This window comes from Ammospiza caudacuta, chromosome 7 (genome assembly GCF_027887145.1).
Source record: "Ammospiza caudacuta isolate bAmmCau1 chromosome 7, bAmmCau1.pri, whole genome shotgun sequence".
Classification (NCBI taxonomy): Eukaryota; Metazoa; Chordata; class Aves; order Passeriformes; family Passerellidae; genus Ammospiza; species Ammospiza caudacuta.
The window spans coordinates 30,213,805-30,227,565 of NC_080599.1; the positions used below are offsets into that span (position 1 = coordinate 30,213,805).

The 13,761-nt window shown below is 38.2% G+C and overlaps 1 protein-coding gene across 1 annotated transcript in view; it reads right to left on the bottom strand.

Moving 5' to 3' along the window:
• Positions 1–2,598: 2,598 nt before the first annotated feature.
• PLPPR4 (phospholipid phosphatase related 4) overlaps positions 2,599–13,761 on the bottom strand; it is a 29,361-nt gene continuing 18,198 nt past the window's right edge. The window contains exons 4-7 of the mRNA XM_058808925.1: positions 12,422–12,617; positions 9,226–9,283; positions 7,795–7,968; positions 2,599–5,813 (exon numbers count right to left, since the gene is read on the bottom strand). Of these exons, the coding sequence (XP_058664908.1) occupies positions 4,476–5,813; positions 7,795–7,968; positions 9,226–9,283; positions 12,422–12,617 (1,766 nt within the window). The 3' untranslated portion in view covers positions 2,599–4,475. The remainder of the gene's footprint in view (positions 5,814–7,794; positions 7,969–9,225; positions 9,284–12,421; positions 12,618–13,761) is intronic.

The following is a 13,761-nucleotide window of genomic DNA, read 5'->3' on the forward strand; positions in this document are numbered from 1 at the left end:
TCTCACCAGTTCCTTTGGTCCCTCACTCTTCTCAATAAGAGCTCAGGACTTTGTAAACTGGGTACATTTTGTATCTTAATATGCAGCAAATTAATTGTGTTACAGTGTCCCAGTCTTCATTTATTTGAAGAATAACTGAAGAGGAATTAAGAAAGCACTGATTGTACTAATTAGCTGCCTACACTGCTTGATAAAAATCACATGCAAATTTAAAAAATATGATTTTATTCTTTCAGTGCTGCTTACTCTTCCCTTTTGTATAGCATCTTCAACTTGCACAAAGGCCTAGGCTCACTTGGGAAAGCTTCTCAGAGTCAGTTTGCTGTGCTGCCATGCATTGCATGCTACTCCCTGTGGTCCTTAATTAGGCCATTGGCAATGTCAGTGCATGTCTCAGCTACAGCTGTGTCTTCCACCCCAGGCACCTGGACCCTGCTATTGCTGTTTCAGGGTGTCTCAAGACAGGCGTGCAGACAGTCTTTGCTGTGTGCTTACCACACTACCTTGTTTGCCTTCTAGGTAAGACTGCTTGTCAGAGTGTGCTTTCATTGTTGCCAGCTAAGGGTGTATGACACCTGCTGACTCCTGCATCCTAACTTCTTCCACTGAGGAGAGCCTGTCCTCTCAGGTTTGCCTCTGACATCTGCCCTGTTCTCATTCACAAATCCAAGGCTGGCCTCACCATGTCTGGCAGCTCAACCCAAAACTAGCAAGGTGGCTTAGGGGCATTAGGGGCTTAGCAATGCAACAGGTGCTGCAGAATGATTGAGCAGGCACATCCTCACATGGCTTGAAGATCCCAATTCACTTGGAGTTTTTTTTGTAAAATGTTTTTAAGTTAGAGAAAAGATTGTTTGGACACTGTTTCTTATAAATTCTTACCACTGTGCAAGGTCTCAAGGTTTTTCACTAATGACCACTTTTACACATCATGAGATACCTAATGAAAAGTTAATTAATTCATTTGGGGGGAGTGAGACTCTGCTTCACCACAGAGATAAACAAGCATCAATGAGGAATTTTATCTTTATTTCATGATGTTAGCACAATAAACTCACACAGTAGCATTGATCTGTACTTATTTAACAAAATACATTTATAGCAATTTACAAATTATTTTCCATTTGAAAACATGGCATAACATTTTATTAAACACAATACTTTATATAGAGAATTCTCATTTAAAAACATATTTTATTTTTAAGTATTTTCTTTTCTCAGTAAAGCACAGCCTAACAAAGAAAATCGTGCCTGTTAGCAAGTAAGAAAATCAGAACACTAAGAAGATGTCACCTGTCGATTTATTTGATTAATTTTAAATTAAGGTACCAGTGGAATGTAAACAAAGAGTAATTTTACAAAAGGCTCCTTATCAAATATACATGCAGAGGTCTGAGTTCCAATGTATATATTATTACATTTCTGCTCTCTAACGTAATATAATTTGATAAGCCATTATTAAAAACAGTAGCCTTTGGCACTTTGAGTAAAAAAGAATATATCAATATTTATGTATAGAACATAATTTCAATGATTACACAAGAGCTTTAAAATCTTTTCTTAAGAAATAGGAAACTTTAGGAAAAATATCACACTGCACTTGAAATAGTGCAGTAAGTTTTAGAGTAATAAAAGCAACATATATGCCAATATATATCTGACTAAAACCAAGGAATAAAGAACAAACACTCCCACCAGGAATCCTGCTGTTTCCAAAACAGCTAAATTGCCAGAGGGACTGTTTTCTAATCTTTGCTTTATTGCCATTATTCTCCATTTCAATTTTCCTTTATTTCCAGGTTCATCTACTTACGTTCTTTTCCCCTGCACTTACAAACTAACAAATGATTGCATCTTATTTCCCTGCACTGATAGGCCAACAGTGTTTGTGTCTCACCCTTTCCTTTAAAGCTAATCCTACCTCCTTTACCCTGTACCTAGACTAAACTAAAGCCAAAGGGTTTTGTCCATGACAGTCCAAGTGTTTTTAATTCCTAGGAATCTTGTACAAAATTTCATATTAAATACCAAGGACTAAAGATACATCCTCTTGAAAAGAAAAAAACAAATCCTGACTTGTAAATACTAGCATCTGAGAACCTATTTCTAAAAAAATTACTTTTTTTCTCTTTTTCTCCCGGTATCTATGATTATTTTTCCCAGCTGATGTGCCTTAAAGTGTGTCTTCAACATACAGTGCCTTTAACATACACAATATGCTGCAACCCTACTGGGTAGCTTCTTACATGCAACCTGCAGAATAATTTCTCCCAATCATCCTAAGTGTGATGGGATCATCTTGTATCAATAACAGAAAGAGTGTGGTGATTTCCTTAAGGACTGACACTCTTCCACAGCACTGGGTGATGGGCAGGTGAGGGAAGCATAGCTTGGCACAGTTGGCTTGACAGCAAGCATTCAGCTAAGCCTGGAGCACCTGTAAAACTGGGAAGTACACATAAAGCTTTCAATTGACTCACAAACACCATCCTCATACTTGTGATATTACTTAGGTTTGGGGTTGGGTTTGGGATTTTGTTTTGGTTTGGAGGTCTTTTTTTTTGGGTTTTTGTTTTGTTGTTTGGTTTTATGTTGTTGGGTTTTTTTTTTTTTGGTTTTTTTAGTCTATGTTTGTGTTGTGCTGTTTATCTTCTTGAACAGGATGATTCTTCCTTCTACCTCCTACTTGCCTGGGGTAGGGTGGGCTTTTCCTTAGAGTTCTGGGGGGTAGGGTCTGTAGACAGGTTCTGACTATAGAGAATGTATCTTGTTCTCTGAGGCCCTAAATGAGAAGAGGCCTTAGACCAAAACACTTCTCTCACAAAGCCAGAGAATAGACCTGATCTTCTTCAGTGAGAGGATCTTCTTCAGTGAGAGGACTGCTAAGCCATTCCCTTCCCCTGCTAGCAGGGGAGCTGCCAGGTGTCTGAGAGTAGCTCTCTTTCAGGTAGAATTAGGAGAGAATGAAGAGCTGCAGTGGGTGAGCACTGCCCCTGGCTTCCTTCAGGGTTTAAGTCAGAGCCAAATGAAATGAGGCATTTCTTCTAGCAGGCCCATTCTGGGATATGCCAAGCTTATTCCCTTCAGAGATTATCCTTTGAACAATTTTTGGCAATGGAGATTTTTAGCAGGCAAGTTTTTTCATTATATCCAAAGCTCAGTTTACTAAAATAATTTATGTTTTCTCAGGTGAAGAGACCTTTTATATTCTTAAGTGGCAGTGGTAGGAAAAATACCATGCTTAAGAAGGCTCTGGAGGGTGTCTCAAGGGACGTGAACTGTAGTAGTGGCACAATGCAACACTTGTTCAGTGATTCTGCAATACCAAGGCATTCCATTCTTTAAAGCGAAGCACAAATCCCCTGTGTGATGGTGATTGGGGTGAAACTTGTGATTGTTCTTGTAGCATACTAAGCAAGTGAGGTGGATGACTGCTTCTAAGTGTGAGCTATGATATTAATTCCTGTCTCCTCGGAAGCTGGTCAGGAAAAGTTGCCATCTATTTTTATTTACTCATGGCTCACCTTTCACATTTGCACATCTTGCAGTTATTGGTGTCCTGCATTATCTGTTTAAAAACTAATAGAAAAATGGAAGGGTTGCTGAAGGACAGAATAAGAAGTTTAAAAATGTAAAATCTGAATCACTTGTAGTACTTGATAAGACCCCTTAAAAATGTAATTTAAAACAATTCTACAAGTTAGCCCACTAAGAAGCAGCCTCTTCATTAGTAGCACCTGTTCTTAAACAAAAGTTGAGCAGTAGCAGCAAAACTATTCAAAATAGATAGTAATTCCATTCTAATGGAAAGTCACCCACACATTTTTTTGTTGCAGTAGACATCTTAAAGAACTACACAAAACCTTTGCAACCTTTGAATGTGACAGATCCACTATAACAAAGCTGTAAATATTTCCTACGCTAAATGAATGCAGCCAGCATCATCATAGTATTAGCAATATTACTTGTAAAGTAACTGCACATCAATATGTCATGTTTGCAGAGTCTAATAATTATGCAATTTTTCAAAACATGTAAAGTTATCATCAGCACCACTCTGTATTAAAGATTTGGTGCAAATTCTGCAAAGGTGAATATATACCACTGATACAGCCTTTGCTGTGAAAAAGTCAGTCAATTTTGGACACAAATATAAAATAAAAAGTTGGCACATTCAGGAAATACAGTGTCTGTGTTTAAGACCGTTCTTTTAATTGACATCATCACCCTCAGATAAATGTTTTGAATCTGAAGAAACGAGTTGCATGAAAATGTTTCACATTAGTTCTGGCATTGTGCTTTTCCCCTCACCACATGCTTTTCACAGGCTCGTGCCCATTGCACATCAGCAATGCAGGGCTGCTGGTCAATAATTTGGCACATAAAGGTAAATGTCAGCTCAAAATAAAGGGAGCAGAACCTGTGTCAAGACATGTTTACTTTGTGGAGGCATGGACCAGCTGATATGTCTCCTGTCAGTCCTTGTACGCTCGTGTGGGGGATGTGCCTTTATAGAAGATGTTTCTGGTGTTCTCTGGACTGCTCCCTCTCTCAGGGATTAAAATGATGTTACCTTTTCTTCGAAGTGTTGAGTCCCGGCTAGAAGAAATGGACAGAGTCTCTGAGCCAATCTCACTTCCCTCCACTGGAGTGACTCTTATTGTAGTGATTCCATGATGGTGATGCTCAGTGTTATCTATGTTGCTTCTTTTCCTGTCACCTGACCCATAACTGTCTTTTAAGGAGTCACAGCTCTCAGAGTCTCTGTTAAGATCATTTAGCTCATATGTTTGACGAAGAGTGACTTTTTCAGGACCTTTCCATTTCCAAGACCCACTTCCTTCACCTTCTGATGGCATCTGAATTACAGGTCTGTTATTTTCTGGATGGGCCTCAACTCTAACAATGCTACTTGGCTCATGGTCTGTCAAGGTTTTGTATCTGATGGCTCCTGTACAGGTCACTGTGCTTCCCTCTGAACTCTTTGGACTGCCCTGAAGCACTCCTTGCTGCTTAGACATGGCTATTACTTGCATGATTCTTGGCTGGCTATTGCTCCTGCATGCAACACTCTTCTCAGCAGCTTTCAGCCATTTAGCTCTAGCTGAACTAGTTTTGGGTGATGTGTTCACGTTCTCCTGAGTCTCTTCAGGAATGTGTACTAGCTGGGATGAGCCAGGACGGGACTGAATAGAGACCCTTGGCCCGCCAGTAAGACCTGAGTTGTTACAACCTGGAACATTGCCAGGTTGGATTTTCAGGTATTGGCTAGTTGGGCCATGATGATCACCATTTACACCCACTCTGGAGGGTTCTGAGCTTGACCTCATTTCGATAGCCCTTGGTGGTGACTGGCCAGATTCAGTCTCTATCACTTGCAGGGACAACTTTCGACTTTCATTCTTGTTCTTCCACTGGGACAGCAGCTGTTTGGAACGGGCAGAATCCATTGATGCGTGTATTGTTGCATTGCGTCTTGCTGGATCTTCCAAGGATGGTGTGTTGACTCTTGGCAAAGTGTTGCTGAAAGTAACCATGTTCTCCTTTCCCATTGGGCTTCGTGGTGTTATTATTTCTACATCAGCATTTGCTCTCTTGAGATTGGTCAGAGAGCCTGAATCTCTGTGGTTTCTATTCAGGATACTTTCTGTACGGTGAGAGACAATGCCATCGCTGCTGCTGCCATTTTTACCTGGCAGGATTCTGTTGGCATCTTGACTGAGGTCTGTCAATGACCTTAGAGGTTCTCTGTGAAAATTTGGGTGAAACACATTCTCGTCACTTGGTAAGAAGTTCCCCACAGCATAGATGCCCTGATATTTGGACAGAAGCATCAACAGTCGGTTAAGAAAGTTAAAAAGGACATGTTTTAAGGTACTGTAATTGCATTCTTTAGCTTTTCTACAGAATTCAGTGACATAATTACTCTGGCTAAACTGACAGGTATGCAAGTAAGCATACTAGTTTATTTCCTCACTAGTATAGCCTTAGCCCAGACTCTGTCCTCAATCTGGTACCTCTAGGTACATGTGAACTAGTCTCACTAGGGCATATTATTCATGGCAATAAATAGTTGAGGTTAGGATTTAGCCTCCACAAGCTTTCTTCTTTTTATCAAGCAACAGATACAGATACAGAAATAATGTTTTGCTAGAAAAATAGTAAAATAGATGTTTGTAGTCTCTTAGGCAAAGCTATTTTACAACTATAGTACCATTTACCCTGATTTGCTGAATCTTGTTACAGCTTGAGTTGATCTCTGCCATCTGCAGATTCTTTTTACCGCACAATAACCATGTAATACAATATCTACATAATAGAAAAATTTATCAAATTTAAATCAATTGCTTTCCGAGCTGTGCAGAACTTTAATAAGATTTACTTCTAAAACATTTTCCTAATCAGTAGACTCAATGTAAAGTGCTGTTATTTTAAAAAGACTCCACTGAGGGTATTCTGTCAGAGGGTCAAATATCTAACTCAATCACTTGAGTTACTCGTTCTTTATACTCCTTTCAGAATTATTTGTAGTTTCACATTATTTCTCCTCCCCATCCTCCTATTGGTGTGTGGTTTTGAGGGCAGATTTACTGAGCACTGGGTATCCAGGAAAACATACTCTCTGCTCTATGATCTCACAAAATAAAGTATACTTGTTTGTATATTTCAAACCTGGGGACAGCAGCTCCGTTTAGGTAGATCTACAACAGAGAATCATTTGAAATAATATTCTTGAGAGAGTGCCTTTCTGCTCACAGTGCAGTCATAGAGGCTGACTTTAGTAGCTCATGGGGTTTCTGTTATTATTCTGACTGCTGTTTCTTCTGCCACTGTGAAAGCCATTTTTCCCTGGTCACCTTTGCAGACCTGCAGACCATCTGCAGGTATGTCAGCTTATGTTATCACAGGGAAAAGGGGGTCAGGAAATGAACTTATTTTAGTATTATAGTAAAATTCATCATTGACTTGTGGGGGGTAAAACCATCCCACTGCCTGTTAAGACTCTTCTGTTCACCTGCCTACACTCAAGCAGTGGTGTCAGCAGAAGCTCTGATTGCTCCCAGGCACCTGTGTTGCTCTCTGAGCAGCCAGGGCAGCAAATTCCTGCTGGAGACATACTGAGAGCAGCAAGCAAAAGCAAATACTTGATGAGCTTCCTACTGACAGGTATGACCTACATGCTTCCTTACAGGACCCTTCCAAGGTGCTCTATCCCTTTTGACACAGTACAAAGGAAAAGCACGGGAAAAACCTGATTTGACCATCCTTTTTCCCCTGCACGGTTTCCCTGAGAACTCCAAAGAATGACAAGTGTATTATATTGCTTTTAATTTCCTGCAAATTCAGCAATTCACTCAGATGAGTTGCTCATACTAATTCAATAATTTTTTGAGATCATAAAGCAGACACTGTCAATATCAACTCAGATCAGCAACAAATACCAATTAATCAAATATTTTTCTTGTGTTATGCTTTTAAGTGTGGATTAGAAATATGAGTATTTTTAAGTATTTAATAAAGCCCATAAAGTTAGAACCATTTCTGTATACAATGCCAGATGATTATATTCCACTTTATGCACTGTTATGGAACTTTACATTGAAATACTTGTTTGATTTTTCCTGTTTGCTTTTAAAGTCTTTATCCCTAATTCATAATTTTCAACACATATTGACTTTATTTATACTTATGGCATGTGAGCATGATGGTAAGTTTTCATAAAAATAACCAGTACTCTTATTCCAGCTTTATAAGTTTAATTTTTTTAAACTTAACCATGACCATTATATTTACCAAATAGAGAGCAATTCCTCCTCCTATGAGAAAGCCACAGTAAACATCAACTGGATGATTCTTATACTGGGTGATACGAGTCAGGCCACATATAATTCCACAGATGATAAAGGCAAAGACCAAGAGTGGTTTAAGAAGTTTTGAGGAGTCCGTTAATGTAGAATTGAAGTACATCTTGAAAAAGAAAGAAATAAAGAAGCAGTTGAAGAAACTTAAATATACCTAAGAGGATTCTAATGTTCAGTGTTTCTTTTATATATAGATCACTAGTACACATCAATATTACAAGTGATCCATTTAATTTTACTTTATAGCCCTGTTAAAATTTGCTCACTTTCTGCAGAAAGATCTGAAATCACAAGGAATAGATTTTCAGAAACATAGGCAGTGTTGCTAATTTACATCAATTAGGATAAGTATTTTATGCCTCAGTACTGTTCCCAATCAGCACCTAAATGTTCTATAAATGTGACTAAGGAGCCACCACTTGTGAAATACAGAAGCCAGATGTCGTGCCAGATGAACGCAGTAACCTGTTCCAACAAAAGCTGCCACCAGATGCTTTAGAGAGCCATTTCTCAACTGAGGACCATAATATCAGGGAGGTTACAAAAATTAAGTAGAGGTGGTTCATCAGTGTTATTCCCAATTCTGGTCTTTCTCTGGGCAGAATAAATACTGACAAGCCCTCAGTACATGCAGAATACTATTATCTAATGTCATTAACTGGTCATTACTGCTCTTTTCCTCTGACTTTTACAGCACAAGGTAGGTGATGGAATTACTTTTTAAACTTCAAGTAAATTGTCTATAGTACAGACATTGTGGGTCATACTGAAGAAATGTTACTGCTCAGAAGTGCAAAATCATCTGTGATTGCTGCAGCATGACCCACAATTCTCTGCTAGTGACTGATGGGTTTTATTCACTTTCTTTGCAGTAACACCTTGAAGGCCTCTGGGAGTGATTGTGCCATTTCATCCATGCTGCAAATCTCTGGAGGTGAAATCAAACTACATCACACCAATGTATTGCCCTTAATGCCTCAAGTTTAAAAGCAGCACAACAAAGAAAAGGCAGCATACATAACAGTTAATTTGCCTGGTAAGTTAAAGTATCACTCTGTGAGACAGATTAACACTGCATTTTGTATGAGAATAATATGAGGCATCAAACATACTTTAACACAACACTTTTGTTTTCTTCTTAAAAAAGAATATGAAGCAGTTGAATCTTTTCCTTATTCTTTAATAGCTACAATAAAATCAGCTCTATTAGTAGTTTTATTTTGCTTTCAGATTAGTAGGATAAAAACATCCATCCATCCATCCATCTAAGATATCCAGGCAACACATAATTTTACAATATACAGCAAATTACTTTCTGACTTTTGTCTTGTATAAATGAAACTGAACAGAGTTGGTTACTCACCGAAATGTACACTGCTGCAAAGGCTGCCAAGGTGGCATGTTGAGAAGGGAATGACTTTCTGCCAAGGAAGGACACTCAAATTATACTTCTCAGTTCAAATGCACAGTGCTAGTGCTCATTGAAAAAAACCACTGAGCAGCACAACCATCTTATACTTCCTAAGCAATATGTGATCTATTGGTAACATTTGTCATTGGGTGACATTTTTCTTGGAGAGAGGCAAACTACATCTTTGTTTGCTATGTCTATAGGTTTATTTAAAAAAAACAAACCAGCACTTTACATCATGACAGAACCTAATGGAGAACAACAGCACAGGGAGGGTATTTTAAGAATTACTGGGCCCCTTCTTGATGACCAGAGAAAGAGAATAAATGAAAACATGTCCAAACTCTTGAGACAGCAGACAATATCAGGTCTGCTCTTGATATTGCTGAGGGCCTTCTGCTCCCAGTGAATACCTGGAGACTTGAATGATGTGGACTGGACCATTTCAATTCTCTAAAAACAGCTAAAGAAAAGTGATGTGAATGCGAAGGAGGTTTTTACATAGTAGAGAGAGAAAAAAGCTGGGTTTGAATTCAGTAATTCCTATTCTGCGGTGGACATCTAGATCACAGAAGCCCTAAAAAAGTCTATGACTTCTGAGCTCTAGGAATGAGTCAGATAAAGTGAAGATTTCTCTCTTTATAATGGTATAGATATGTAATGTAACATGCCATGTCTTGGTGAAGACGAGCATGTCTACCTTGTAGTCACAACAGAAACTTTCACCTGAGAAAGCTCAGCTTGGGATAAATACTTCAACTATAATTTGGCTTCACAGATGGGGGTCTTGCCACCCTAACTGGGCTCCAGTACAGTCAATTTCCTAGCAACTCCTGAGTGAGCTAGTTTAAAATAGCAGAGACTGAAACACAGTTCTTTAACTTTAGACAGACATTTGTTCTGCAAAGCAGCAGAGTCTGCTTTCTAAATTTCTTTCCTATGCATTTTGCCTTGTCTGTTCTACATAATTAATTGGCAGTTAAAAATGTGCATGTAGTTCAGTGTGAACGCCACTCTGCTGACCTGAATTTGAGCCTATGGCTCCAGCAGATTCATGACTCTGGCCAAGATGAAATCTGAATGGCTCCTTTTGCATTTCTAAAGACAGACATAAATTCTCTTCATTTTATTTTATTTTTAAAGTCCCTGAACAAATCTTTCACAAACAGTGCTCCTGCAGAACAAGCTCAGGTTTGAGGACTGGGGAATAAAGACATGAAAAAAAAAATAAAGTAAATGTTTATAATAGCTAATCAACTCCTTTACCTTTTCAGGCTTTAATGAAATAGAAATCTATTTAGCATCTCTGTGGAGCTAATGTGTATATTTGAGTCCTATGAACGGTTCTAGCACTTAACCTTAATTTGATGGCATTTTAATAGTATAGAAGGTGTGTCACAATGGCACAGTCAATTTTCTCTTTATTCTCTTTTCTATTCACATGCTTTCAGGGCAAACAGACTAAATGCACTCTCAGTACTCTCTAATGGTGTCACTGCTTTTGTTCCTCTATTTGTTATCTTTTAACCTCAAATTAAAATAACTCCAGCTAAAAATATGTAGCCTTTTTGTATTGAAAAGATGAACAAAGGTTTCAAAGAAAACATGTCCTGAACTTGGATGACAATGTATCACTCTAAATGCTCATGCATGGGGATGTGTAGTGGGGGAACAACAATGAGAGTCCTACTGAGAGAGAGAGAGAGTCACACTGAGTCAGAACATCAGAGATGACAGAGGACAGAGACCTCACTAGAGAGCTGAACAAAAGTGATTGAAAAGGCTCTGTGAAGATAATAGAGGAAAAGATGGACAAAAGAAACCATTTGATATTTTGGGATGTTGCAGAAAAATGATTTGATGTAATCAGTTAGATAATTATGTGCTGCTCTCTATGCTTTTCATATAGCACTCCAGAGGCAAATTTCTGGAGCCAAAGTTTTTGGGAAGTACAAATCAAAAATGAAGGCCATTAGCAAACTCAGAACAAGTTCCTTCCATACTGAAATTATTGAAGTCAAATTAACCTCCTGTATTGTAGAAGTTATACCATAGTTTCTACATAGGTGACTGAAGGAAGTAGCAAGTGCTACTGAAGAACCAGTAGCACTTGCTCTGGTAAAGTTGAGACTGGCATAAGGAAATAACAAAATAATAAAGAAAAAATGCAATAAAATTGAATTAAGGAGAAATTGTGGGTGGTGCCAGAATATTAGAGATAGCCAAATGTATCCTCTATGATGGGAATAACTTTGAGATATCAATACATATGTTGTTTTTCTAGGGAAACAGAATCACCCAAAACCGGATTGCTTAGTCTTAATATGTTTCAACTAATTTCACTGGTTTCTTAGAAGTGATGGTATTTAAACTTAGGAGTGATTGGTGATTTTGGAATGTTGTTACAGGCAGTCAATTCAAAGCAGTAGACATCATATTTGAGATAATGAAATGAATGAGATGTAATTGTGACAATTTTTCTGCCTGCTCCTATGTAATCATGTCCTGATTTCCCTGGGACACCATGCAGTTGCAAGACACTGCTTGCAAGCATCAGGCTTCACTGGCAATATCCCAGTATCAGGAAATGGTTATGGGGAAAGCGAGAAAAAAACAGTTAGAAATACCATGCAAGAAAAGATTGGTTTGGGAGCACACAGCTTTGTATTACTGTGGTATTTCCTTTAAAAAAAGATATTTTTTCAATGCTGTTTATAAAAAAAATAATTAGAGAAAGAGAAAACAAACTTATCCAACAACTCCCAAACACCCAAGCTGTAATGCATGTTATACAGAGGTCTCAGACCAAACACTAGGGAGACTTCTTCCCCTGCCTGTTACAGGGAACTTTGTTCTTATACCACTTCAAAAGCAGTAGAAGCTATACCGAGTGACCAATTTATAGGAAATTGCCTCCTCTGAGGGGGCAGAACAGCTGCTTATGAATGTGCTTTGGAACATGACAAGGTCTTCCAAAGCCCACTGCTAGGCAAATAACTTTATGGAGAAAATTGAACATCACTAAAAAGACATTTATGCATTCACCTTTAAATCAGAGACTTTAACTAGATAGAAAAAAAAATCTTGAAACTGGGACAGAAAATAAAATGAATACTTTAAAATGTATACACTGAAGAGTAGAACCAACCTTCCAGCGTTGATAATATTGAGATCAGCTCCTGAGCAAATATCTTCCACAACATATGAATTCTCTGAGCAAGATACGTTTAAGGATGTATAGTTAGGCTTGCAAACAGTCAGGAAATATGGGGCCTGATATCCTGTTGATAGCTGTATAATATCAGTAACAAGAGCAGTTGCACAAAGACCAAATACATGAACACCTAGGAAAGAAATCAACAGAGCTTGTTAATTATATTGTATGCATTAATTAGGTTAATTAATAGTATAAACTACATTCAACAGAGCTCTGATGGCTTTTGTTATTAGATTTGAGGAAATTTAAATGCAGAATAAGAGAATTTAAATGCAGAACAAAAGCTTATTGCAAAAGAATATAAAAATTAGAATTGTTTATGCTTGTTTCCTTCTTGTTGATACTAAAATTTTGTTTTAATGCCCTGATGTCCTCCAACATCTTTTCATCAAAGAGTGCTACACTGGAGCTGTTTCAGTTTGGAAAGAATTTTTCTGAATTAACGAAAGAGTAGCCAGCTATTTGGGGAGAGCATATGTGCTCCAGTCCTTGGAGTTTCCCACTGGAAGAGAGGTTTCTAGGAGTATGGACAACTGCCCATTAGATCATTGCTCTGAAGACCTGTTCTCTGTTTGCTACCACATAATCACCAGCTGATGATAACGTTGGCTACCTTCACACCTCTGATGTTTCTTGAGTATTGTGTCCTTGTCACTAATCCAAATATTCAAGTCTATTTCAGAAGGGATCAATGCTTCAGACTGATTAATAATTCACAAGAGAATTGAAGTAATGTAATTGCTTTACTGAACATTTTCAACTGCTCTTCTCCTAAAGATTTATCTATAATTCCTTACTTTTATTCATAGAGATAAATTTACTTTTCATCCTAAAATTGAAAGAATGTTAAAGCCATTAAAATCAGAGTGGGAATTTGGGATGAAATTCATGTGTCTTTGTTTCCTTGGTGGTACCAAACAGGAGAAGTGGATGTGGGGTATGTTTACAGTCCTTGCTCATGGTGTAATCCACAAAGCCTCTGCTTTCTTCCTCACTGCTGCTCTTATGAAGCTTTACTGGTCATAGATTGCACAACCTCACTTGCCACTACTTCCCTGTTTGCCAGACTACCAAAACCCAGGGAACAGTTCTACCAGGTTTTCAGTCTGCTGTCCTGCTGGTCATCTTTGCCTAGGCTGCCTTCTCTAATGAAAGATTTCTGAAACAGAGGAAACCTTTTCTTTAGCCACTCATTGGGAGAGGAAAGTAACTGTAAGAAGGGGATCAAAGTCCAGTTGACTTTCAAAGTGGAGTTTTTTATAAATGACAAT